The sequence below is a fragment of the Epinephelus lanceolatus genome, chromosome 21 (genome assembly GCF_041903045.1).
Source record: "Epinephelus lanceolatus isolate andai-2023 chromosome 21, ASM4190304v1, whole genome shotgun sequence".
NCBI classification, from domain to species: Eukaryota; Metazoa; Chordata; class Actinopteri; order Perciformes; family Serranidae; genus Epinephelus; species Epinephelus lanceolatus.
The window spans coordinates 22,521,772-22,548,870 of record NC_135754.1 but is presented as its reverse complement, the minus strand read 5'-3'; the positions used below and the strand labels follow the sequence as shown (position 1 = coordinate 22,548,870).

The window sequence follows — 27,099 nt, the reverse complement described above, 5'->3', positions numbered from 1 at the left end:
TCAAAATCCGTTCAGAACTTTTCAAGTTATTTTGCAGACAAACAGACAAACGCCGGCAAAAACATAACCTTGGCGGAGGTAATAAAACACTTCCACCTGTGAGTGGGGTGCTCTGCGTGCTTGAGAACGCCTGTGCCTAATAAGCTCCACTTGAGCAGAGCATACGACTGCATACATTAGATTTCTTGGATTGTACTGCATGAGTGTCGTAGCAATTTTAGCCAATCCTGCTTGGGAGTCAGCAAACAACACTGAATAGCTTTGTGCACGAGTTGTGTTTCTTTGTTTATTCTCTACAGATAAAGTGCAACCTTCCCAGAACAGTGAATACAGGGCATCCTTATATGTATACTCAGACGACAAAATGATGGGAAATCAGTCGTAGCTTTCTCAGGCTTTCCTGATTTGATTATGTTCTCTTGATTACATCAGAGGAGCATACCTGTTGCAATCATGTTAGGTTATCGGCTTATCTGTCAGTCAGTTCGTGAAGAATGTTTGCCCTTTTTGTATTCTCCGTTCACTCCGGAGACATGCAAGAAACACCCAAGTTTTCTTTCCAGTTTATGGTAACATGCAGTGAGCAATTGATATACAAATTGCCATTTGGCAGGTAAAGTGTTCCTTTAAAACTGCTCAAAAAAGCGGAAGCTGAAATTTGCACATACTGTATTTTATTGTTGATCATTGTTTGTCAGCTAAGATGTGTATTCCATTAGCTCTTCTTGTTTTTAATAAATACAATATCTATAATAATGTATCAAATACATGTAAATATAATAATATTATTTTGGGGTGGGGTGGCTTGCATAGGGAGCTGAATTTTCTAGCTCCGGCACTGGGTGCAACAGCACAACTGCACATCACCAGCAGTTTGATCAGTCGCAATGCGCATGCGCGAAAGCGGCGCATCCCTTCAACAAAGTTTAATTTCCCTCAAAATAAAGACGTGTTAATGCGTCAAAGCAACGTCAAAAAATCGATAACATGTCCGCCTTCCCTATATATGCGCCCGGACTGTTAATGTCAAGTGTGGCTGTAGATACCAGCCTGAATGTGTGAGCCTCCCGTTCACTCTCCAGCTGTGATCCACTACGTTTAAAGACGGAAGTGAGCACTCCTGTTCCCGACCAGGTCCGTGAAAGCTGCGCATGCATGTCAGTTTTTGAATGTTTATTTACGTGTGTTATTTATGCCTACGAGTTCTTCCCGAAGATAGTTCAGAGCCTTCATTTGCCTCTGAGTCTATCCCGCTGCGGTATGGCAGCGGCGGCAGAAGCGGCGGAGGACCGGAGCGGCGGAGCGCTAACAGGTGACAGGGAACCTGAGGAGGCCGAGGAGTTCATCTGCTCGGCCTACTGCTCGGAGCTCTCCCGGCGGCAGAACGAGCAGAGGAAGTCGGGGCTGTTCTGCGACGTGACGCTGGTGTTCAGCTCCGGCAGGGTGTCGGAGCAGAAGAGGGTCCAGACCTTATCCGCCCACCGCTCGGTGCTGTCCGCCGCGTCGCAGTACTTCACGCTGCTGCTGGGCGGACAGTACTCAGAGTCCGTGTCGGGACGAGTGGAGCTCAGAGAGTGGAGCTCACCTGCGGGGCCAGACCCGGACACCGTGGAGGGTGTCATACAGTTCATGTACACAGGACAGATCAGAGTCACCACTGCTAATGTGCATGAGGTGTTGGAACTTGCTGACAGGTAAATTATTTTCACACCATACATCACAATATGAACATTATCTCCCCACTTCCTCATACACGGAAGTGTTGGACAGTTGTCCTACAGGTTTTTGCTCCGACAGGTAAAGAGACACGCCTTGTCAGTGTCCTCATTACACCAGCAAGTGTGACTTGTTTTAGTTTACACACCTGAGGAACTTGACACCTCATGTTAGAGAATTTATTTAAGTAAAGTAGTCAGCAAAGAGCTTTTGACATGTATACAGGCCCAATTATCAGCCAAAGGCCTTCACTCAGGGGTGCCTGCAAGAGGGGGCCATGGCCCCTCTGACACTATTGGCCCCACCTTGCAAAAAGAATTGACCTTTTGCTAACTGACCCTACACATGTCGCCTACGCCATTATGAACATTTATACTTGTGCAGTGGTTTGTCTGTGTAACTCTGCAGTTACACCTCCAAAACACTAGTCGGCAGCGGAGGTTTCTGTGAAGTGCTGTAAAGTTTAGTTGATTCAAAACACACATTAAACATGGCTTAATAGCAAAGATTTCAAACACAAGTACACAAATCCACCTCATTATAACTCACAGCATTCACAGACAAAGCGCTTGTCCTTATCTGGACACATTTCCCCCACAAATACAACATGCTAATGTTATTAGCACAAACCTATGGCATTTTACCTTGTATAAATTAGCCTAACAACTAGCGATATTCCCTTCTTCTCATATAGAACCAGGGACTAGAACAACATTTAACAAAGGTAACGGTACATAGTTTGGCTCTGTAACAACTCACACGAGTCACTGACAAAACAACTGTCTTATACTAAACACGTTTTCCAAACAAACATGACATGCTAACGTTATTAGCACAAGCATATGGCATTTTACATTGTATAAATTAGCCTAGCAGCTAGTGACCTCTTCCTCTACCCATATAAAGCCAGGGACAACAGCAACATTTAACAAAGGTAACGTTACAAAATTAGGCTCCATTATAACTCACAAGATTCACCAAGAAAACAACTGTCTCATACCAAACTAGCCAAATTAGCCTAGCGACGAGCGACGATTTCCTCTTCTCATATAAAGCCAGGATAAATCCCGAATCTTGCAGGCAGTGAACGAGTCCTGCTGCCAGGGCGATGACTCTGTACTCAAGTCCTTGGTGGAAATCGTAGACACAGCACCCAAATACCTGAGACCCATATCTACAGCTGCAACTAGTTATTATTTTCATTATTATTTTCATCATTAATTAATCTATAAAATGGCAAGAACAGCAAAACTATTACCAGAGTGAATCACTGGGATTAGATGTGGTTCATTTTGCTAGTTATGCATTATGTTTGTTTGCTGTTACGTGCCTTACACACCCATGGTACGCCCAATTCAACCTGTTTTGAGGACTGATTAGGGTGTGCCAGCCACAACACTCCCAAAATATTTGTTTTGGGGAATAAAAATAGAACTTTAGAAAAGCAGTGGAAATACTAAAGTTAACGACGAATCAATTCCATATAGCTGATTCAGTGTCAGGATCCTGGTGTAGTGCATGCTGACTCACTGTCTCTCTGTCATGGTTCACTGGGGCACTTGTTAATATTACTAGTAACACCTTTGCTTTCACTGCTGTGAGTCAAAATGTGTGATGTTAAAAAGGCTTACTATGCACTGTTCATCATTGATCCTCATTGCATTTAATAGATTAAAATATTTGATTGCATCATCAAGACATGGTTACGGTAAGGGTTGCGGTGACCTATGTGTATGAAAAACTTTAGGTAGCTGCCACATGTGGCCCCAAAAGTACATGCTGTGTGGTAGGGGAGTACAAGCACTAAAGAAGTTAGATATTCTTTGCAACCCAAGTAAAAACACTGACAAGTGCAAGTCAAAGTGCGCTACATAACTCTGGAGAAGGATAGTTGATTGTTGAATCTCTTGGTGGTTCGGTTTGACTACCAACCCAAAGTGTTGGTATTTAGGGACTGCCCATAGTTCTGACAGCCTAAAGTTCGGAAGACCAGTTAGTCTAAAAAATGTTCCATTGGATCAAAGGCCCATTTCTCCGACAGCCTGTTATCCCAAAAACAAACACCCATTGCTCTGAAGTCTCGTTTCTCTATGGTACTCATTCCCTGCAGTTGGACAACCCAATCACCAGAAAAAATTGCTGGCATTGTACATTTCTGTGAATCATGGATATATATTTGTCAACAAAGCTGTGGTGAAGGTGTGGTTTGGTTTAGACACTAAAACTACTTGGTAGAGGTTAGGGAAAGATCATGTTTTGGCTTAAAAGAAAGGACGGCAGACGAAATACCTGCACACCAGTGTAACTGTGCTAGAAAGCCACAAAACGGTCCACTGGCTGAGATCAATGCAAAAATAGTCAAATTATTCAAGACATCCAGGCACAAAAAAGGTGCTCAGAGTGCAAAAAAAAATAACGACTGAATAAAAACAGCAGCAAACATTTCAGTCTTTGACTTCCATCAGTGCAGTGATGACAGCAGACAGTTACATTGGTGTGTGGATATCTCCTCTGCCATACTCTCTTGTTTGTCTACTGTACGGACGCACCCAAGACAAACTTTTCTGTCTCGCAGCAGCCCTAAAACTTGGCTTAAAAGACCCATACTTGGTGGTTGTTGGAAAAGCAGGGATGGGTCGGTGAAAAACAGCTGGGTTCCTTGGCTCAAATACTGCTGTGAAACACCACGAAGACGCCTGGTATCGGTGGCTCAAACACCACTAAAAAGCGCCACGAAGGTTTCGGCAAGAGCACCCCAGATCAGAGGCTCAAACGCTGCTGGGAAAACTAAGACTTACTGAAGGGAGTGTGTATTTTTGAAGAAACTGGCCTGCGGAGCAATGGGTGTTTGTTTTTGGGATAACACGCTGTTGGAGAAATGGACTTCTTGTCCAGTGGGCCATGTTTTTGACAAATGGGGCTTCAGAATTTTAGGCCATCGCAACAATGGCATGGCACCCAGTACTTGACGACCCTGGAATGAGACTCTGCAATTGTCTATCTTTCTTTTCTTCGTTACACACAGAACCTTTAAGGTCAGAGAAGCATGCAAAAACACAGAGGTGAAACACTACAGTACGTAAAAGGTTTTCTAGCAGACAGAGTGTCTTGGTTTCCTGTGGGAATCCATGTTCTACACAGTTTTTTGACAGAATATGACTTTTTATTTTAGATAGTGAGGGGTGACTAATATTTCAGTGAACTGTTGGCAGGCTTTTGTTCCATCTACTTTTACTGCTTAGTTCATCCTGTCTGAACTTCTTTTTATTTATTACTGGTCTGATAATTAAAACTTGTTCACACAGGTTCCTGTTGGTGCAGCTGAAGAGCTTCTGCGGAGAGTTTCTGATGAAGAAGCTGAACCTTTCCAACTGTGTAGCAGTGCACAGCCTCGCCCACATGTACACCCTGGACCAGCTGGCCCAGGGAGCCGCCAAGATGATTAGGAGAAACTTCCACAAAATTATCTGCCATGAGGAGTTCTTGACACTGCCTTTTCATTTGGTGCGGGACTGGCTGTCAGACTCAGGAATCACTGTGGATTCTGAACAGGAGTTGTTCGAGGCCATAGTGAAATGGGTGAACCAAAACACAGAGGAGAGAGAGACGCATTTTGAGGCGCTGTTCAGACTTATAAGGCTGCCTCAGATTGCTCCAACCTACCTGACACGGGTGGTGAGGAAGGAGCCCTTAGTGGCAGACAGTGCAACTTGTCAGCAGCTGGTGTCTGACGCCCTTGAGGTCCACGCCGTGCACTTTGAGAACCTCAAATCATTTGATTTAGAGCTCTCTGCCTCCAACATGGCGGCAACCCAGCCTCGTCTCGGCCAGAACATGGATGTTATCATGGTGGTGGGTGGTGTTTCAGAAGGTGGAGACTATTTAAGTGAGTGTGTGGGCTACTTTGTTGCAGAGGACCGTTGGGTGAACCTGCCACACATTCACAACCACCTTGACGGACACGCCATCGCAGTCACTGACAGCCATATTTACGTGGCAGGCTCAATGGAGCCAGGCTTCGCCAAGACGGTGGAGCGCTTCAACCCCAACCTTAACACCTGGGAGCAGGTCAGCAGCCTGACCACCCGCAAGCACTCCTTTGGCCTCACGTGTGTCAAAGACTTGCTCTACAGCATCGGTGGTCATGGCAACTTCAGTCCAGGCTTTAAAGATGTCACTGTGTACGAAGCTGAGCAGGACGAGTGGCACAATCTCGAGCCGGCGCCGAAGATATTACGAGATGTGAAAACAATAAGCGTGGAGAACCGCTACATATACGTGATGGCCAGGACTCCTGTAGACATGGACAATGACGATGGACTGAGCACTGTGACCTCCTGCTACGACACAGAGAGTCACAAGTGGCAGGAAGTGGACTCCTTACCACTCATTGATAATTACTGCAGTTTTCAAATGGCTGTCGCACACACCAACTTCTACCACACAGCCTCCTGTTGCGCTAAGAGCTACAAGATAACAGCCGAGGCAGCTCAGCAGAAAATAAGCAGAAACATCTCTGACGAAATCCTCGACAGCCTCCCCCCAGAGGTCCTCAGCATGGAGGGCGCTGCTGTCTGCTACCTGGGTGAAGACATATTCATCATTGGCGGGTGGAGGAACTGCAACAACATGGACAAGCAGTACCGCAAGGAGGCCTACCGTTACTGCGCTGAGAGGAAGCGCTGGATGCTGCTGCCGCCTATACCCCAGCCACGCTGCCGAGCTGCAGCCTGCCACGTTCGCATCCCGTACCATTACCTTCACGGCTGCCAGCACTACCCCATGCCCCAGAATCTGGCTCGCCAGCGAGACCGCATGCAGCAGATGCAGCAGCTCCATCGCCGCACGCTCACTCTGCGCAGACAGCTGCAGTCTCAGATCGAATGCTGAGAGCCTTGAATGCTGAGAGCCTCGAATTGTCTGCACTTAAAGCCGGAGTGTGGAACTTTTGTCTCTCCTCTCAGGGAGTGAGAGAAGTTACACAAACACTGCCATCATGTGTTTATGACCTATGCCTGCAGTTGAGCTCGCCACATCTCCCCCGCCCCCAGGAGCACCCTCCTCAAGTCTTTCTTGCCTTCTTTAATCCTTCCTTTGAACTCTTTTTTTCCTGGAGCATCCACACCAGACACTTTTCTTCAGATCTGGCACCACAGCTTCTGCCATACCTCTAACTGCTGCTCTTTTGCTATGGTCTCTCTCTCTTCACTTCCTGTCCCCTTTAGTTTTGTCTGGTTGACATAAAACAGTGTCGTACAGTTGCAGCAGACACCAGACAACACAACTCCGGTATGCTGCAAAATTCAGAGGGCTGCATGACATGCCATTAAAAAAAATTGCGATATGAGTTGCAGTTTCAGTGGGTAAACAGTAATATATGCAATTAATTTTCACTGGAAAAAAAATACGATGATGATGTGATTTTTTTTTTCTGGGGTCTGTACCAAACAAGCATGTTCCCTTATGTCTGGAATATGATTTATGGGCCGGGTCATCTCTCATTGTAATGGTATGTTAAGACACCTTTTACCTTTGTTGAAAAATTGCAGCTCCTGCGATTCAGATATTGTTCTTGGCCATATTGAAATTTCAATAGTATTTGTTAGTTTAGTTGTGCAGCCTCACAGAGAGCTTTCCCTGTCCACGATAGGCTTAATCAGCACTGTGTGAACTCGTTTGGCAAAGGTGTAAATATTATGGACGTTTGTTTGTACGTAAAAGTCCTTCACTTCAGGGTTAATCTGCTGATAAATGGGTTGTTTCTACCGCAAGACATGTATCTTATTTTATTGCCTTGTCTGCATGGGTTTACCTGGAGCTGGTTTGCACGAAACCAGTTTGAACTACTGGTGTTTGCTGCTCTGTGCACCAACTAGGTCCAGTGGGAGTTAGCTAGTGGCTCTGCTTATTTCAATCAGGAGAGACTTGTCTTTCATGGAAAAAATGTGGAAAGTCTTTGGTGATTAGACCTCATCAAGATGGTATATATTAAAGGAGAGTGATGAATCCGTAGTCGAATAGGGAACCCCCCCCGGGGTCTAGACGCTGGTGGTGGTAGAGGTGGTGAAGACGAGATGAGAGGAAGATGGAGAAGTGCTGACGATCTGGATGAGTAGAGGGATGAGTTTGTTGAGCTCGTCCTGGACTCTGGATACGATGGCTGGAGGTGAACAGGGTGAAAGAGGGTGCGACAGTTCTGCCTAAAATGACCGCTGACAGCAACACCTGAACGGCTGATAGAGATCGTGGTGAAGTTTGATTGGATAACTTAAAGAGCGAACACCCATAGTCAGCTGATTAGAGGAAGCAGTGGGAGTGGGATGGAGACAATTGTGAAGAAAGTCTTCCTGATTGAACCTCAGCCTTTAATGGGTATTGGGCTGTCGCAAGCAAAATTAACTGTTACTGACATCCCTATCAGTCAGACATGCAACCAGATGATCAGTCTTACATTATACTTTCGGCCTTACATGATTAGCTTATGCCTTACCTTTATTTTGCTAGTAAATGAAACTGTGATTCGATGGTTAATCTCACTGCTGAGCAACTTAACTTTTTATATGTGGTCTATGTTAAAACCTAAAGATGTCAACATGTGTTGTGGTTTGATTATAAGATAGAATATAACTAAGACAGTTATCAGTGACAACATGTAAATGTAAATGATGTCTACGTTTATTGTGATGTGAGTTAGTGGGAAATTAAGTGTGTTGATGACAAACTTGCTGCAACAACCGGCTGAGCTTTAACTTTTTACTCCTCTTGCTGCTTGCATCTAATTTCTCTTCTACCTCCAGTTTCCCATCATGCTCTTTTGCACTTGTAAGGATTGAAATATCTTAATGTTGATTGTGTGTAGTGTATATGTCGTGTGTGTGCCCCACTTGAAACAGACAATCATATATCATAGTATTTGTAGCAAGAGTTAAATGTTGAGCAAAGCACATATTGGGGGAGAGGGTGTTGATTACATGTTTCCCCTCATTAAAACAGTTTCTCACAGAGTGCACAACACCCTTTTTCATTCCTGTGGATGTGTTTAAATGTGTGTGATTTATTATGTCTTAAATATTTCAGCTGGTCAAAACTTGCTTTATATAATTTCCCATGTTGTTGCGTAGCTTAAGAGATAGGCCACCATGATAATGATGAGACGTACATTTTGGCAAAAGAAGCTTTATTCTCTTCGGCATTGTGGTGTTATTTTGTTTGTTGGCTTATTCTGCCTGTGTGCATCTTGCAGACTTTACTCTGCCTCTAACTTCCTCTCACAGCACTATGAGATGTGTGAAACACATTAAACCAGGAGGGTGATATGCTTCTGCGCATGGTTCTCTCCATGTTCTAAACTGTGCCATGATATTCCAGCTGTCTCTTATTAATACAGTTGAAATAATTGTATTTCCTGCACTAAAGGACCTTGAATGTTAACTTAAACATTGTACAGTGTTGCGTATTTTAAAGAGCACAGTGTTGTGTGGACCAGTCGCTGAGCTCAGTATCTCTCCATTACTGTTTAAATTGCTAGTGCCTGTGTTAACTACAGCCAAGCTCTCCACCAGTTTTCCACCAACATACTGCACACAATGTGAATAGTATTAATTATTGAATGGGACTAATATGATCAGATACATGTGGAGTTTTTGAATTTTAAAGACTTGGTTTTAAGACACTTTTCTCATGTATAGTGCACACGACCACAGGAGCAGAGCAGACAGCAACATAGATTTTAAATCATTGACAGTAGTGTATGAGGGTTTCAGATTTGATTTGCCTGACATATATTCAGATTTCCTGCAGCCTTGTACTGTGTTAGGTATGATGTCATTCCATTTGTATGTGCAACAGCAAGAAAGTGTACAGACATTTGAAATAAATAATGTGTAATGATATGAGTTTGTTGTCATCTATGAAGATATTTATGCATCTTTAATTTTGTCACGACGAGTTATGGTGATTTAAGAGGTCCATATAAACAGTTACATAACAATTTATAGTTTTGGAAATCATGCTAATTCAGCATTTACACTATGATGGACAAGGCTGGATTTTCAAATTAAAAGACCCCATATGGTTTACAGAAAGGGAGGGGGCCTAGACAAAGCTGACTTTCAAAATAAAAGCACTAACTAGTAATATCAAATTTTCAATAGTTATAATAAATTTTAAAAAAATAAAATTTTCCACCTACTCTACTTTAAACCTCTACTACTCGTCATGCTTTTATCTCAAGACTTCATTTAAGCTTTGAAAAGGTCACAAAATAGTTCTATTTTTTCTACACATTTTTTGATCGCCCTCTAATTCTGCATACTTTTACCGTCAGAAACCATTCAAATGTCAAAACCTTTATCCTCTTAAAGCATATTTATGCATTTATTCAACTATTCTACCTTTTAGATGTTTTTAAACTACAACTAATGTCTTATTTTAATCTTCCATGTAATTTGGTGTCAACTTCCACTTTTGACAGTTACGCTTCCAGCTTTTCCCAGAAATGTACAATATTTCAGCTTTTAGCCTCTTTAGGTAATGCAGTTGGGCTTCAAACTCAGTTTTACAATTTAGTCTTCAGGTTTTTCAGCAACGAGATACATTGCATTTGCACTTTCAGCAAGGTTTTGCAATTTCAGCTGTCAGCAGGAAATACATTTACTAGTGTAGAGATACAGTTTAGTTTTATTACCTAAACTGCACAAAGAGCAACTAAAATATTTCTCATTGGAGCTGTAATCTATATACTGTCCTGATTATATATTTAAGCCCCTGTTTCTGAGAATTAAAAGCACATACACATTCCGCAAAGTGTTGATGGCTTCGAATTGTTTTACTTTATCGTAGCTACTTTTAAGGCTGTTTCAAGATACTTTCAGTGACAAGTAATTTCTGAATTTTCCTGAGAAGTAATGTGATGCAGCAGCCTGCCACAGCGAGAGGAAACCCCTCAGCGAAGTAGGAACCAAAGTGCGTCGGAACCTTGTGTCTATTAGGCCTCGTAGAATCGGGGGAACGCTTCAAGTGTGACAAACATAGTGTAAACAAACACCCAAACCTCCAGTCAACTGTAAACTGTATATTATTTCATTATTAACACTCTATCATGTATTATTAAGTCCACACACCGTGTTGTTTGACGTTATGTTCCTCTAACGGTTGTTGTCAGTCGGAGTTAACGGCTCGCGGACACGTCAGTTACCGTTTGAAGATGGTGAGTTGTACCGGCCAGCTGTGCAGCGTTAGCTAATCAGTGTTGTCTCAGTAACAAAATATTGAAGTTTTAAAACGTACATTTTAATATTTTATGACTGTGAATGGTGCAACAACGACGTTTAATGTGTTTTATAGGTTAGTGCGTAGTGAATGAAACACGGTGTGTAATTCCACTGAGTACACACCGTCAGAAACGATGCTGCACTGACAGGCAGTTAGCTTAGCAGCTAACGGATTGTTAAGTATGGCTGCAAGGTGTAAGCTATGCTAATTAGCCAGTCAGTTAAGCCTAAAGTAGGGATGGGCAAAAGTGAAAAATAAAGAAAGAGCTGGAACTATTTATAAAATCTCCGAGGCGGAGCTGCACAATTTAAACCCATGTGAATAGTTTATAGTTTATTTTTCTTTAATTATATTTTTCCTTTATTATTAAAAGCTTTATTTTCCATATATGTTGCCTTATATGTCTGCTTGTAAAGACATTTTTGCAGTTAATCTAAAGAATTCTCTTCTCTCATAGAAAGTTGAACTACACCAAATGAACATTCTTGTTGGAGCCATAATATAGTATTTGTTTGTTTATTCTATCCTTATCTAAACAACTTGACTTGAATTGTAGTGACTTTTTAACAAAACAAAATGAGCACCAAATTACCATTTATATCCAGGAAAACATCTCTGAAAGATTACAAACCTGTAAACTAAAGCATAACCAACATGAGTCTTCTCCCTGGCTTTACATGCAGATATACCATGTTCCCTGGATATACACACCGGTGCGGACTGTCCTGGCAATCTGGCACCAGCTGACCAAGACTGAGGTGAGGAAGCTCTCCTGAGTAAAGACAATAAAAGTTTCAGTTCAGATAATTATTGCTTGAAGTATCTTTGCCAGCTTTAAAATATCTTAATGTGGATTTTTTTTTTGGTTTTGTTTTGTCAACTTGTACCTGCTGTGGTTGAGCTAGTTTGGAATATTGTCATGCCAGTATGAAATTTCAGTTGTATGACTATTTGTTCCTGTGTTGTGTCAAGTACATTTATTTTAGTTTTAGTGGTGGTTGGGTTGATTGAAAAAAAGTCTTAACGTACACACGCTAAAAGAAAGATGATGCCTGACTTAAGACTTTTGCTACCCTTACCTGTGAACTTGATATAAACTTGTTGGTGGATGTAAATAAACATGCATTGTAAGAATAAACTCTTCTGTTCAGATCCCAGAGCTGGCCAAGTGCTCGGTGCTGATGAGGGAGCGCAGCAGAGTGGAGGAGACAATGTACGCCATGCAGCGGGCAGGTGCAGGCAGCCTGCAGGTGAGTTAACTGTGCAGTATTTCATCAGAAGTAAGAATATATTCTGAGCCAGTCAGTTCTCAGATTGACGTCTTGGGAGTCAATCTGAGAACCAATGCTCATATTCAGCTAATTAGATATCACTTTCATCAACAGCAGAGAAGATACTCTGTAAGGTGTTTGATTTGTCTGTTCTGGGCTACTGTAGAAACATGGCAGTGAAACACAGTGATCTCCATGGATAAGGATTCATTCCCTATGTAGATATAAATGCCTCATTTTAAGGTAACAAAAACACAACAGTTCTTATTTTTAGGTGATTATGCACTAAAGAAAACATACTTATATTATTTTTGCACCTCTGCAGATATATCGCCCTGAATCCTGCACACTGAACATTTAAAATAAAATGTTACAGGAACTGAAACAGATTTGACGACTACACCATTGCCAGAATCTTCATACATACATAGACCTCACAGGAAGACTGATTCCTGATTACTGTCTTTGTAATTTTTGTTCGTAACTGCTCAGTTTAGTAATAACTAAGAGTTGTTAGCCTTTATCAGTACATACAGACATGCAAATGTAAACCTTGAGCCCACAGTGTCAACTAAGGGAAATTGTACTTTGTGTGTTTGCTGAGTGACAGAGTACAGTACTGTTGTTATGTTCTAAATGGTCATATTTCCACAGGTAATCTCCGACTTTGATATGACGCTGACCAGGTTTGCCTACAATGGAAAGAGAGTTCCCACCACACACAGTAAGCACTTTGACTTTTTGAAAAGACTTTCTGTTTCTTGGCCAAATAGTGTTTTTTCATGATGTGGTAGAGTTTGCACCTTTGCTTTGTTAGCTCCAAATATTTTACAAGTTGACTCGCTTTGATTCTGTGCATTCTTTACTTTTTTTAAAATAAATTATTTGTTACTTTTTTATTGTCTTGTGCCTGTCTGATACTGTTACAAACCTGTTTTCCTTTTTCTTCCAGACATCCTGGATAACCGGTTGTTGATCGATGAAGATTCCACTAAAAAGGTGAGTTTGCTTCGGTCATTTAGTCACTAATGAATGTACAGATTGAAAGATAAGGGGTTTGGGTCATGGATGTGCTTGATGATTCAACTAGTCGCTAATGTGTTGCTACCCTTGGTAGCCAGCAACAAAAATGTTAGGTGGTTAAACTTATAAAGTGATATTGTTTTCATGCGATAGTGTTCACCCAACAAAAATTCTAAAAGATGTATTTTTGCTAAAGAATATTGTTTTCAGTAAATGTTATTTTTTAACTTTTATTCAGTGAGTTGTTGTCATGTTTTGTAGGACGATGTGCAAGGTGCCACACATATAAGTACAGTTTGGTTACTGAAAACTGTGATTAATGATTTCAAATGGCTATTGTAATATACGCAATATTTTTTTGGACTGTGTTTAATTTCATAGATTAAATTGTGCTCAGTTTTGACTGTTTTCTGAGTTTCTCTTACCATTTTACACCTGTAAATTGTAAGGATAGACCGATACATCGGCTGGCCGATATATCGGGCCGATATTTGAGTTTTTTACTTGTATCGGCATCGCGGGATACGCACGTGGGTTCGCGGATTTATTTTTCCCTGGCACTTTTTTTCATTTGAAAGTATGTGGTTAAGTTGAACAAAGCTGTTGAATCCTACTGTGTACAGTAGTTGTTGTTTTATTTATGCTTCAGCTTAAATATTTGTTTATTTTATAAAGACATTACTAGAAGATTTAAGAGCACTGAACTCTTTTTTTTATTTGAATGTATAATAATAATAATAACATTCTACCTGTTCTACCTCAACTTTCCATCTTGTTTTAGTATTTTTTACTGTTCAATAAATGTTTCTTATTTTAAACTTGAGACCTGTAATATTTGTTATCATTGTGTCATTTTTTTGATGTAAATTGAGGGAGCAAAAGCAGTATCGGCCCCAAATGTCAGCTCAAGAAAATCTGCAGTCCATAATCGGTCATTGGCCAAGGGTGATGGAAAAAAATCGGCATCGGCCCTAAAAAATCCATATCGGTCTATCCCTAGTAAATTGTTTCCACCACAGTAACCTTGGCTGATTGTATTTGCGCACAGTGACATTTACAAATAAAAAATGTAGTTTCAGACCATGCTTGATACATTAGTGTTTGCTGCCTTGTAATTCTGCACCCATCACTGCAACACAGACCAGCAAATACATAGTGATAAATCTACTGGAGATAAGATCTGTAAATATATATTCAGTGTGTGTTGTTGGTCCATTGCAGATGCGGGAGCTGTTGAACACCTACTATCCCATAGAGATTGATGCCAGCAGGACTGCTGAAGAAAAGCTGCCTCTCATGGTGGAGTGGTAAGATGCCAACAGACTGATCTACATAATATCTGTTTTTTATGTCTACCTTTAAATCATGTTTTAAAACATACTGTGAAACTTAAGCCTGCTGTGTTGACCATTAAAACTCAGATAACATTTTAACTGTCAGTATTTGAAGCTCCAATTCATGAAAGGAGGAATAAAGGAAAGTGACTTGAACCTAAGCCTGACTGAGATGTTGCATTTGTGTTGTGCTGCTCTCTGCAGGTGGACTAAAGTCCATGAGCTGCTGATTCAGCAGAGGATCAGGAAGGACATGCTGGCCCAGGCTGTCAAGGAGTCCAGCGCTATGCTCAGGTAGGCACTGTGCTCAGATCTCCTACCAAGACCCTGGTTTCAGTGGTGGAAAGTAACTAAGTACATATGCTCGAGTAATGTACTTACAAGAATACGTCTCCTGCAAAATGACCGTTTGTTTGTCAGTTACTCTCCATATGGTACATTGAATTTGTGAAGAAAATTATGTTATTCCTGCATGCCTGAGCATTCTTGACAAATGACAAAAGTAAACAGGGACCAGGTTTAACAACAGCAAAACCATATAAAACCATGTATTCACAAACTCTCACACAATTTGTGCAGTATAACCCAAGTCTTATTTATCCAGTCGTATGCTCAGTACTTCACAAACATGTATTTTCCTCACGTTACTATTTAAAATCCTTCTGCCCACGACTAGCACGCCCTGAGTGTGCCTGAGCATGCATGCTGTTTGTACTGATTTAAATCATAATGTTTTAGCGAAAATGCATGTGTTTGGGAAGTACTGAGCACACGGCCGGATAAACGATGTTTGTGTGAGAGTTTGTGAACACATGTTTTGATATACGGTCCCTGTTCACTTCAGTTCATGAAGAATGTTTGCCTTTTTTGGATTCTTTGTTCGCCGTGGAGGCATGCAGGAAAAACAAACTTTTCTCCACAAATTCAAGGTAACAGACAGAGAGAAACTGATATACAAATGGTCGTTTATCAGGTGAAGTATTCCTTTAAGTACAAATTTTAGGTAGTTGTAATTCACAGCATTTTCATTTGATGCAGTCTTGTACTTTTTAACTTCATTACATGCATCCCACAGCTTCAGTTAAAAGTTACCTTTCAGCTGGTGAATTTTAATTTTCTTTTCATCCAGTGAAAACCATTTTTCTCCAAATACGCCGTTTGTGAATTTGAATTTTTCTGATAAACTGAAGGATGACGTGTTCTTTAACGTGCTGCTCCTTTCAGCTAAATAATCTCTTTAAAACCCTCTGGCATCAGCTGGAAAATGCATCATCACAGAGCTGAAAACAGAGCTGTCTTTCTGACATCATAAGAAGTTGACTTTTTCAAGATAAGTGGTTCACAGAGGAAAGCCACACTACAAACACATGATGATCTTATAGAATATAATGCATTGCTGCAGACTCAACCAGCCAACAGTATATAATGGAGTTAAAATGAGCACATCCTTAAACATCTACACCTGTAAAATGCAACATACACATTAATGCAGCATTAATCCAAAACCATCATATAATAGTAAAACTGACAGGGAACATTTTACTACACAATGAGTACTTTTACTTTTGATGCCACAAGTACATTTTGTTGATAATATCACTGTTAGAGACCGGGCAGTGAGGCAAGAAGGACGCACGAGTTGTTGACAAAACTGTTGTTTTTTATTACCCAAAAAGTAAATGAAAAATTACAAACCATATAGTGGTTTAAAGATAGTGGACTGGGAAAACATCATATGTAGCTGTGACTTTTACCTAAGTAAGGTTTTAAATGCAGGACTTTTACTTATAGTGAGGTATTTTCACAGTGTACTTTTAGTACTTTTACTGGCGTAAAGGATCTGAGTACTTTTCCCACTACTGCCTGGTTCTACAGAGAAAATTCTAAGTTTATTGTCTGCTGTCACTCACAGAGACCATTCAAAAATTGTATAAAATGAAAACATAACAATAGTTTTATTAATTAGAATTAATGGAAAATAGTAAGTGGTGCATCAGTAAAATCAAATGTTGAACATACCATAAATTACAGCAATGTAACCTCTTGTTTTACTGTTAGACAACATATTATAAAAGAGTCTACACTTGCTCAGGATGATACAAACTTTTCACATGCCATGTCATTTAAATGTTCTCTCAGTTAGTCACTGGTTCTTGTGTCTTACGGGTGGTGTGTGGGATTTTTTTTTTTAGGGACGGCTACAAAGTGTTTTTTGACCGTCTGACGGAGCAGCAGGTCCCTCTGCTGATCTTCTCGGCTGGTGTTGGAGACGTCCTGGAGGAGGTGATTCGACAGAACCACGTCTTTTATCCCAATGTCCGCATCATCTCCAACTACATGGACTTTGATCAAACTGTGAGTTTGCCCAAACTTTAAATATACCGGTGATACCAAAAGCATTTTTAAATCAGTTTATTGATGTAAAGACATGGAAAACAGTACAAAATAAAAGAATTACATCAAGCTAAGTTGAAGCTTTATTACTGGTGTGGTGTTTGATACTACGTGTCATCAGAATGTCTCTTTTTGATCTCTGTTGTTCTGTTAATCACACTACAGTTAGTCTTGTTTGCTAATAGAGATGAGTGAAAACACTTTAAGGAATGGTTCAGACTCTGAAGTGATGTTGTATGAGATACTTATCTGTAGTTGGCGTATTACCCACATTAGAGACACCCATAGTGTGTAGAAGCAGGCATTATTACTGGTGTGCTACCGCCATGGAAACTCAGTGATGTGAACAGCAAAACAAGTTGTAGCCACCAAAGATCAGTTAAAGTGTACACTATATTTAATATATTTTCACTGCTCTAGCTTGTCCTCAGAGTCAGACTAGTACTGCTGCTACTATGCCGTGACATTTTTTGGGCATACCAAGACTATGACTTTTTTCCCCAGCATTCTATATTATGACTTTAAAATATATATATATATATATATATATATATATTGCATACTATTTTGACACTTTTTTTTGGCAAACTATGACAATTTTATCACATACTGTATTTTGGCATACTATACTTTAACATTTTTTATTTTTTCTCACAGACTATACTGTGACCTTTTTTGCCATACTATGACTTTTATATTAATACTACACAATGATTTTCTTTTTTTGGCATACTATACTATGACTTTTTTTTCATGATTTTTGACGACATACTATACTATGACTTTTTTTTCATGATTTTTGACGACATACTATACAATGACATTTTTTCATGGTTTTTGAAGACATACTACACTATGATTTTTCATGGTTTTTGAAGACATACTATACTATGACTTTTTTTTCATGGTTTTTGACGACACTATACTGTGACGTTTTTTCGTGAATCTTGAAGACATACTATACTATGACGTGTTTTCATGATTTTTGAAGAAACACTATACTGTGACATTTTTTCATGAATCTTAACGACATACTATACTATGACGTTTTTTCATGATTTTGGACGACATACCATACTATGCCTTTTTTTCATGATTTTGGATGACATACTATACTATGCCTTTATTTTCATGATTTTGGACGACATACTATACTACGATGTTTTTCGTGGTTTTTGAAGACATACTATACTATGACGTTTTTTCATGATTTTTGATGACATACCATACTATGCCTTTTTTTTCCATGATTTTTTTGTGGATTTTGATGACATACTATACTATGATGTTTTTGTCATGATTTTGGACGACATACTATACTATGACATTTTTTCATGGTTTTTGACGACACTATACTGTGACGTTTTTTCATGAATCTTGACGACATACTATACTATGGCATTTTTTCATGGTTTTGACGACACTATACTATGACGTTTTTTCATGGTTTTGGACGACATGCTGTACTATGACTTTTTTTCATGATTTTTGACGACATACCATACTATGACTTTTTTTCATGATGTTGATGACATACTATACTATGACTTTTTTTGTGGTTTTTAAAGACATACTATACTATGACGCTTTTTCATGATTTTTGACAATATACCATACTATGCCTTTTTTTTCATGATTTTGGATGACACACTATACTATGACGTTTTTTCATGGTTTTTGAAGGAGTGCTATACTATAACGTTTTTTCATGATTTTTGACGACATACTTTATACTATGACGTTTTTTCATGATTTTGGACGGCATTCTATACTATGACTTTTTTTTATTGTTTTTGGACGACATACTATACTATGACTTTTTTTCATGATTTTGGATGACATACTATACTAAGACTTTGTTTCATGATTTTTGACAACATACTATACTATGACTTTTTTTTATTGTTTTTGGACAACGTACTATACTATGACTGTTTTTATTGTTTTTGGACGACATACTATACTATGACGTTTTTTCATGGTTTTTGAAGATGTGTTTTCTACTATGACGTTTTTTCATGATTTCTGACGACATACTATCCTGTTTTTCACATTTTTCACAACATACTATATACTATGACTTTTTTTATGATTTTGGACAACGTACTGTACTATGACGTTTATTCATGGTTTTTGATGACATACTATATTATGATGTTTTTTCATGATTTTTGACAACATACTATACTATGACGTTTTTTTTATTATTTTTGACGACATACTGTACTATGTCTTTTTGTCATGATTTTGGACGACATACTATACTATGACATTTTTTCCATGATTTTGGACGACATGCTATGCTTTGATGTTTTTTTATGATTTTTGACGACATACTACACTATGACTGTTTTTCATGTTTTTGGACGACATACTATACTATGAGGTTTATTCATGGTTTTTGACAACATACTATACTATGATGTTTTTTCATGATTTTTGACGACATACTACACTTTTACGTCTATTCATGGTTTTTGATGACATACTATAACGTTTATTCATGGTTTTTGACGACATAGTATACTATGACGTTTTTTCATGATTTTTGACGACATACTATACTGTGACATTTTTTCATGATTTTTGACGACATACCACTATGAAGTTTTTTCATGGTTTTTGACGACATACTATACTGTCACTGTTTTTCACGTTTTTGGACGACATACTATACTATAACTGTTTTTCATATTTTTGGATGACATACTATACCATGACGTTTTTTCATGATTTTTCACAACATACTATACTATGATGTTTTTCCATGATTTTGGATGACATACTATACTCTGAAGTTTTTCATGGCTTTTGACGACATATCATATACTATGACTTCATCTCATGATTCTTGACGACATACTATACCATGAATTTTTTTCATGATCATGACGACATGCTATTGTTATGTCTCCGGTCTAGGGGACCCCAGATACAACATGATGTGACTCCCCACTCTTCCCACTCCCAATAAAGGCCAGTCACACAGTTTTCAAACAACAAAGAAGGAGTTTATTTTGTCTTTGGATGTGAGCAGTGCCCAAAACAACAAACAAAAATATACTTATGGACCATTGACATACCTAGCAATAAGGAAAAGTGAAACAAAAGACAATTTTCTAACCCAAATTCCTACCTTTCAAAACAGGAGAAAAGAACATGGCAATGCCACACAAAACGGGCTTCTCACTCCTACTAAATCTAATTTAAGTGTTCTATTTACAGTGTTCCACAAAATAATACCACTAGTAATTATACACAGTAAACTCACTAAACAAATCTCAACTCACCTACTCCAAAAACTGATCAAATACCCATCCTAATTAACAGGTTATCAAAAAACACACGCTAGTCTACCAGAATCAAGTTTTGCCTACAGGTAATTACAAACAATTGCACAAACACAGTCTAAGTACTGGCTTTGTTAGCAGTGGAAGAATGAAAGGAAGGAAGAGCTTCTGTCAGCTGAAGGTTTAAAAACCCTCTGACTTGCAGTGGGACAATCCAGCAACAGCAATCTTCTTCAGCCAGCCCAATCAGCATTCACCACCTGCCTCGCAACAACCAATGACACTTCCCCACATGCACACACTCTAAGAGGAGAGAGAACATCTTAAAGGTCACTGCAGATCAAAACAAGAACAATACTCAAGAAATAATGACCTGGCTCATAACACTTTTCTATGACTTTTTTTTCATGATTTTGGACGACATACTATACTATGACTGTTTTTCATGTTTTTGGATGACATTCTATACTGTGACTTTTTTTCCATGTTTTTGGACGACATACTATACTACAGTGGTGGAAAAAAGTTTTCGGACACCCTTAAAATTTTACACAATCTCAAATATTATCATGAAATATTTGTGGAAAAATCTTTTTTGTGTTTCAAAAGGTGTGGCTGCATTAGACAGATACAAACAAATACAAATTATATTTTTTTGTTTATTGTTTACAAGAAAAACTAACAACTAAATTCTTGACAGTTTCAATATGTCAGTTCTCAACATTGTCGGTATCAAAGTCAACAAATAACAGAGAATGTGTTCAAAACTGAACAAAAAATGAATAAACCATCACATCATCAAATTAATATTTAGTAGTCCTGCCACTGGCACGTAGTAGAGCTCTAATCCTGGCTGGCATGTTCCCCATGAGCCTTTCACACTGATGAGGGGTAATCTTGTCCCATTCTTCTTGAATTACTGCTTTTAATTCTTCTAAATTCTTTGGTTTATGCTTTGAAACAGACCTTTTGATAATCCACCACAGATTTTCAATGGGGCTCATGTCCGGGGATTGAGCTGGCCACTCTAAGACCTGGATACTGTGCTCCTGCAGCCAAGTTCTACTGGCCTTGGATGTGTGGCAAGGGGCATTATCTTGTTGAAACATCCAGTTTTTACCTCGACGGAACAGTGCACGCGCAGAAGGGAGCATGTGGGTTTCGAGAATGGTACAATACTTGGTAGACTTCAATGTGCCATCACAGACAGTGAGATGACCAACACCAGCAGCACTCATGCATCCCCAAACCATGATACTGCCTCCACCATGCTTGACAGTAGGTACTGTACATGCTGGAGATAATGCTTCACCTGGCCTTCTGCGTACCCTCACATTAGTAGGAGGAAGATAAAGCTGGAAACTGGACTCATCTGACCACAAAATCTTCTTCCAATTCCTGGCTGTCCAGTTCTTGTGTGCCTGGGCCCAACGATGCCGGGCTAACCTCTGTCTCTCATTGATCAGGGGCTTCTTGATAGCCTTGTAGGTCCTTAAGCCATGATCTAAAAGTCGGCCACGTATAGTGCGGGTGGAACACTGGACACCAGTTTGGTTTGACCATTGCTGCTGAAGCTCCTGTGATGTCATTCGGCGGTTTTGCCTGCACATGCGGATCAGGATGCGGTCATTTCTTGCTGAAGAAACCCTTGGACGCCCAGATCTTGGTTTGTCTTCCAAGCTGTTGGTTCGTCTGTATTTCTGCAGAGTGTATCCAACTGCTGAAGGACTGCATCTGCACTTCCTGGCTATCTGGTGGCAGCTGTACCCTTCCTGGCTGAGAATCTTTATCTTCAGGTGTGTTTCCTGCGTTAGGTTCCTTGTTTTAGCCATTTTTGTGTCTGAAGAACTCTCAAATGTGCTGGCTTTATGTAGACACGAAGCTTGGCAACAAAAATTGTGTCTTTTAATAAAAAGAACAACCTTCATCACTGGTACCAAAATGACCCAATACTCAAAATTTCTTATGTATTTTTATGGAACCAATCAATTTTAAGTTTTTAATGGCTTTTTTAGGATTTATTTAGTATTTTGGCTGTGACTGTACTAAAAGAAATTGCACTTGAAGACCTAAGAGTGATTCTTAATGCAATATTTCACAAATGCATGGGGTGTCCGAAAACTTTTTTCCACCACTGTATGACTGTTTATCATGATTTTGGACGACATACTATACTATGACGTTTTTTCATGGTTTTTGACGGCATACTATACTATGACGTTTTTTCATGATTTTGGACGACATACTATACTATGACGTTTATTCATGGTTTTTGACGGCATACTATACTATGACTGTTTTTCATGTTTTTTGACGGCATACTATACTACAACTGTTTTTCACGTTTTTGGACGGCATACTATACTATGACTGTTTATTATGATTTTGGACGACATACTATACTATGACTGTTTTTCATGTTTTTGGATGACATACTATACTATGACTGTTTTTCATGATTTTGGACGACATACTATACTATGACGTTTTTTCATGGTTTTTGACGGCATACTATACTATGACGTTTTTTCATGATTTTGGACGACATACTATACTATGACGTTTATTCATGGTTTTTGACGGCATACTATACTATGACTGTTTTTCATGTTTTTGGACAACATACTATACTATGACGTTTATTCATGGTTTTTGACGGCATACTATACTATGACTGTTTTTCATGTTTTTTGACGGCATACTATACTACAACTGTTTTTCACGTTTTTGGACGGCATACTATACTATGACTGTTTTTCATGTTTTTGGACGACATACTATACTATGACGTTTATTCATGGTTTTTGACGGCATACTATACTATGACGTTTATTCATGGTTTTTGACGGCATACTATACTACAACTGTTTTTCACGTTTTTGGACGACATACTATACTATGACATTTTTTCATGATTTTGGACGACATACTATACTATGACTTTATTTCACGATTTTGGACGACATACTATACTATGACGTTTTTTCATGATTTTTAACGACATACTATACTATAACTGTTTTTCATGGTTTTTGATGACATACAATACTATAACATTTTTTCATGATTTTGGACAACATAGTATACTATGACTGTTTTTCACGTTTTTGGACGATGTACTATACCATGACGTTTTACATGATTTTTGATGAAATACTATATACTATGACATTTTTTCCTGGCATACTATACTAAGACTTTTTAGACATACTATACTGTGACATTTTTTATGACAGTACATTGTTTACCTTTTTTGGTGCTACTCCTGCCCTAAGTCGGGGAGTGCTGATCATCATCTACTGTAGATAATATACTCACTGTGGATAAGTACCTCATACAACCCCACTTAAGAAAATCTGAATAATCCTGTTAATGCATCTTTAGTTTGACATTACCATGGCTTTGCATACCACCTCCACCATCACAAGAATCAACATGATTTTACTCCACCAGGTTCAGGCTGTCTATGACAGGTTACTAGAGGAGCCTAATCTGAACATTGTGTTGTTAATTAGGGGGTTCTGAGAGCCTTCAAAGGCCAACTGATCCACACCTTCAACAAGAGGGAAGGTGCTCTGTCACATGCAGCTGGCCTCAGGGAGCTGCATGGTCGACCCAATGTGTTGCTGCTGGGAGACTCATTAGGAGACCTGACCATGGCTGATGGCGTGTCTGAGCACGAGAACATCCTCACCATTGGCTTCCTCAACGACCAGGTCAGACTAAATGTCCAGTATGGTGTTGTTTTTCTAGGGTTCCTCATTTCAACATGTTCAATCTATCAATCAATTTTATTTATAAAGCCCAATATCACAAATCACAATTTGCCTCACAGGGCTTTACAGCATACGACATCCCTCTGTCCTTATGACCCTCGTAGCGGATAAGGAAAAACTCCCCAAAAAAAACCCTTTAACGGGGGAAAAAAAAAGGTAGAAACCTCAGGAAGAGCAACTGAGGAGGGATCCCTCTTCCAGGACGGACAGACGTGCAATAGATGTCATACAGAACAGATCAGCATAATAAATTAACAGTAATCTGTATGACACAATGAGACAGAGAGAGAGACAAAGAGAGAGACAGAGAGAGAGATGCAGGTAATAACAGTAACTTACAACAACATTATTGAAAGTAATAATATTATAGTTACAGTTCTGGCTACTGTGGTACAATATGTTGAAAGTATGTATTAATATCTGGCAGTATACATGTGTGACAATAGTCATATGTGTATAATAACAGTAGAAGTATGACTAATGATGGCAGCAGCAACAGGGGGCATCTGGCAGGACCATGGCAGCAGCACAACCACACACGTCACGCTGTCCAGGCACCGCTGCGATATGAGTTAATCTGAGAGACAGTGGAGCACAAAGGCTCCGGAGAAGAAGCCGAGTTAGTGACATCCAGAATGGCCAAGTTAGCAAGATGCAGTAATAGAATACGAGAGAGAGAAGGAGAGAAGGTGCCCGGTGTATTAGATGTTGAGTTTTAGAAGTTGGGTTCTCACGGTCTGTGTCCTTTTGTGTCTCAGGTGGAAGAGAGGAAAGAGTCGTACATCAACTCGTTTGACATTGTGCTGGTGAAGGACGAGACGATGGACATTCCCAACGGTATCCTCAGATACATTACCTCATCAAAAGACAACAAGTAAGACGCACAAGACGGAACTTCATTGCAGCAAACAGACTTGTTCACTCCATTCACCATGTTGCATGCTGGACAATCACACATCACAACTTACCTCAAGCCAGAACTTGAAACTGGACCTTTTTATCTCTTTATTATTACACTCTTAACTGTTTTGACTGCATATTAAAGCTACACCAAAGTCCAGAACAATCTGTGACTTATGCTTGTAACGTCAGTAGAGGGCAGTAGAAGGCTGGGCATTGATTTAACTGTTGTCTTCCTGCTGTTAAATTTGTTTGAGGGAATGCTCAGGATGTCTTGATACAAACTTTACCACCAGAATGGCAGTGTGCCACATTCACAGAACTCAGTGCAGGTAGATTTTATATTGTCTTGTTTCAAATCCATAAAGCACATACAGTACCAGCAGCCCTCCCTCTAAAAACAATTCAGCAACCTTTTTAAAAAGGCAGTATAAACAACTACAGGGTGTTCTTCTAAATTTCTGTCAAATTCACTCCTTTTAACATGAAAAAAAGTTGTGATTTTTACTTTGTTGTTTTACAGTATGAGGATAAATATCTTTTACATTAAGCTTTTGTAAGAGCAAAGACATAAAACACATTTTGTAAATGTGTCTTTACCTGCAAAGTGTCCTCACTTACATTGACAGGTTCTGGTGTGTTTTGTGCGTACTGTATACTACCTCTTCACACATGAATCATCTAACATGACAGTCTTTAAGCTATTGTAGTTGTTATTAAGTCAGTTGTTCTAAACTTTTTCATTTTTGAAGATAGACATGCCATCATTTAACACAGTGCTACAGTATAGCAGTATTACCATTATTAGTGTTTCCAGCTGTAACACTGACTATGTTTACATGCACAAAATGTTCCAGTTTTCGCCTCTTATTCCAAAAAAAGACAATTATTCAACTGAGCTGTTTACATGGTTAATGAAAATGAATATTCTTCTAATATTCCTGTTAAATGTAGCCGCAAATACTCCACCCCAGTTGAGATGCATAGTCCAAATACGCTGTCTGTGTGTGCAAACTATGCTCCTAAAACTCAAAAATGCTACATTCGAGAAAAAAGAAGGCATTAGGCCAATATCCAAACAGAATATACTGTTTACATGACCCGTATCAAATTCAGTACAAAAATATTATCTTATTTGGATTAGAAGTGGAATATTAGTCTGCATGTAAACGTAGTCACTGTGGCTACTATAAATTAGATCTTAATATTAAGCTAGTTGCACTTTACCGTAGGTGTTGAAGAAAAGACGAACATGGACTAACTTAGCAAAAGGTATAGTAGTACACATTTTTAAATCTCGATTGGAGTTCCTTTAGTATTGTTGATAACCCAGGTCTCCAACAGAAATTCCATGTCAGTGATGGTATTGTAAAAAATGACAACTATCCTTTAAATCAACATTTTTATGTCTGTATGCCACTAATAGTTAATTGTAATGCAGTCTTATCATAAGATGGTCATTAGATCAGTGAATCATGGTGCCGCTTTTAAATTCTATTAGAAATGCATCAATATTAATAATACTTGCATTAATATATTTTAAGTTACCCGAATCCAATAGTTCCCGGCCAATATCAACCAAAACCAATGCATTTTTAAGTGTTAGTACATATGCAAGTCTACAACGTGTTTAGAAGTTCAGGTATATTTCTGTGTTAATTTCCTGCTTTTTAAAATGACTAATACTTAAAATTTGTTACTAACTTGATCACAGAGAGATGTGTCATTTAAAAAGCTACTGTTGAAAAACCACTGATTATTAATGCTGTTGTTTTGCAAAGAACTTCTGTGGTTTCCTGTTCTTTTTCAAAGCAGCTCATAGTAGGTGTTATATGAATTTCTGGTGCAGGATGCAGAGTCGCAACATCTTACAAAGTCACATTGGTGGCACCATGCCCATCCTCTAGTTTTGAAGATTTGCATGTGTTATGCAGTATTAGACCTGTAAACAGATTTTGATGTGTAAAATATGCACACCTCCCCTTTAAGTGTGACGTTGAGAACTGTTGGGACTCTGCGTCTTGCATCAGCTGCTTTTCAGTAGTTTTCCTGTATGTTGGTGCACCTCTCTTTTGTCATGTATAGAGGTGCGGTTATTTCAGATGTCATGCCAGTTCTTTAG

General features: G+C 39.2%; 2 protein-coding genes across 3 annotated transcripts; both read left to right on the top strand.

Moving 5' to 3' along the window:
* Positions 1–930: 930 nt before the first annotated feature.
* klhl11 (kelch-like family member 11) lies at positions 931–9,608 on the top strand. The gene is made up of 2 exons (XM_033630519.2): positions 931–1,694; positions 5,022–9,608. Exons 1-2 carry the CDS (start codon positions 1,156–1,158, stop codon positions 6,604–6,606), a joined length of 2,124 nt encoding a protein of 707 aa, XP_033486410.1. The 5' UTR covers positions 931–1,155; the 3' UTR covers positions 6,607–9,608.
* Positions 9,609–10,835: 1,227 nt separating this feature from the next.
* Positions 10,836–26,988, top strand: LOC117259327 (7-methylguanosine phosphate-specific 5'-nucleotidase-like). 2 transcript variants are annotated; one of them, XM_033630604.2, is made up of 10 exons: positions 10,836–10,924; positions 11,673–11,747; positions 12,141–12,239; positions 12,915–12,984; positions 13,213–13,259; positions 14,505–14,590; positions 14,822–14,911; positions 16,810–16,972; positions 23,817–24,017; positions 24,836–26,988. In XM_033630604.2, exons 1-10 carry the CDS (start codon positions 10,922–10,924, stop codon positions 24,953–24,955), a joined length of 954 nt encoding a protein of 317 aa, XP_033486495.1. In that variant the 5' UTR covers positions 10,836–10,921; the 3' UTR covers positions 24,956–26,988. The 2 variants fall into 2 exon arrangements, with proteins under 2 accessions (XP_033486495.1, XP_033486494.1); XM_033630603.2 differs by lacking the exon at positions 10,836–10,924 and having other exon boundaries at positions 11,667–11,747.
* Positions 26,989–27,099: the final 111 nt, after the last annotated feature.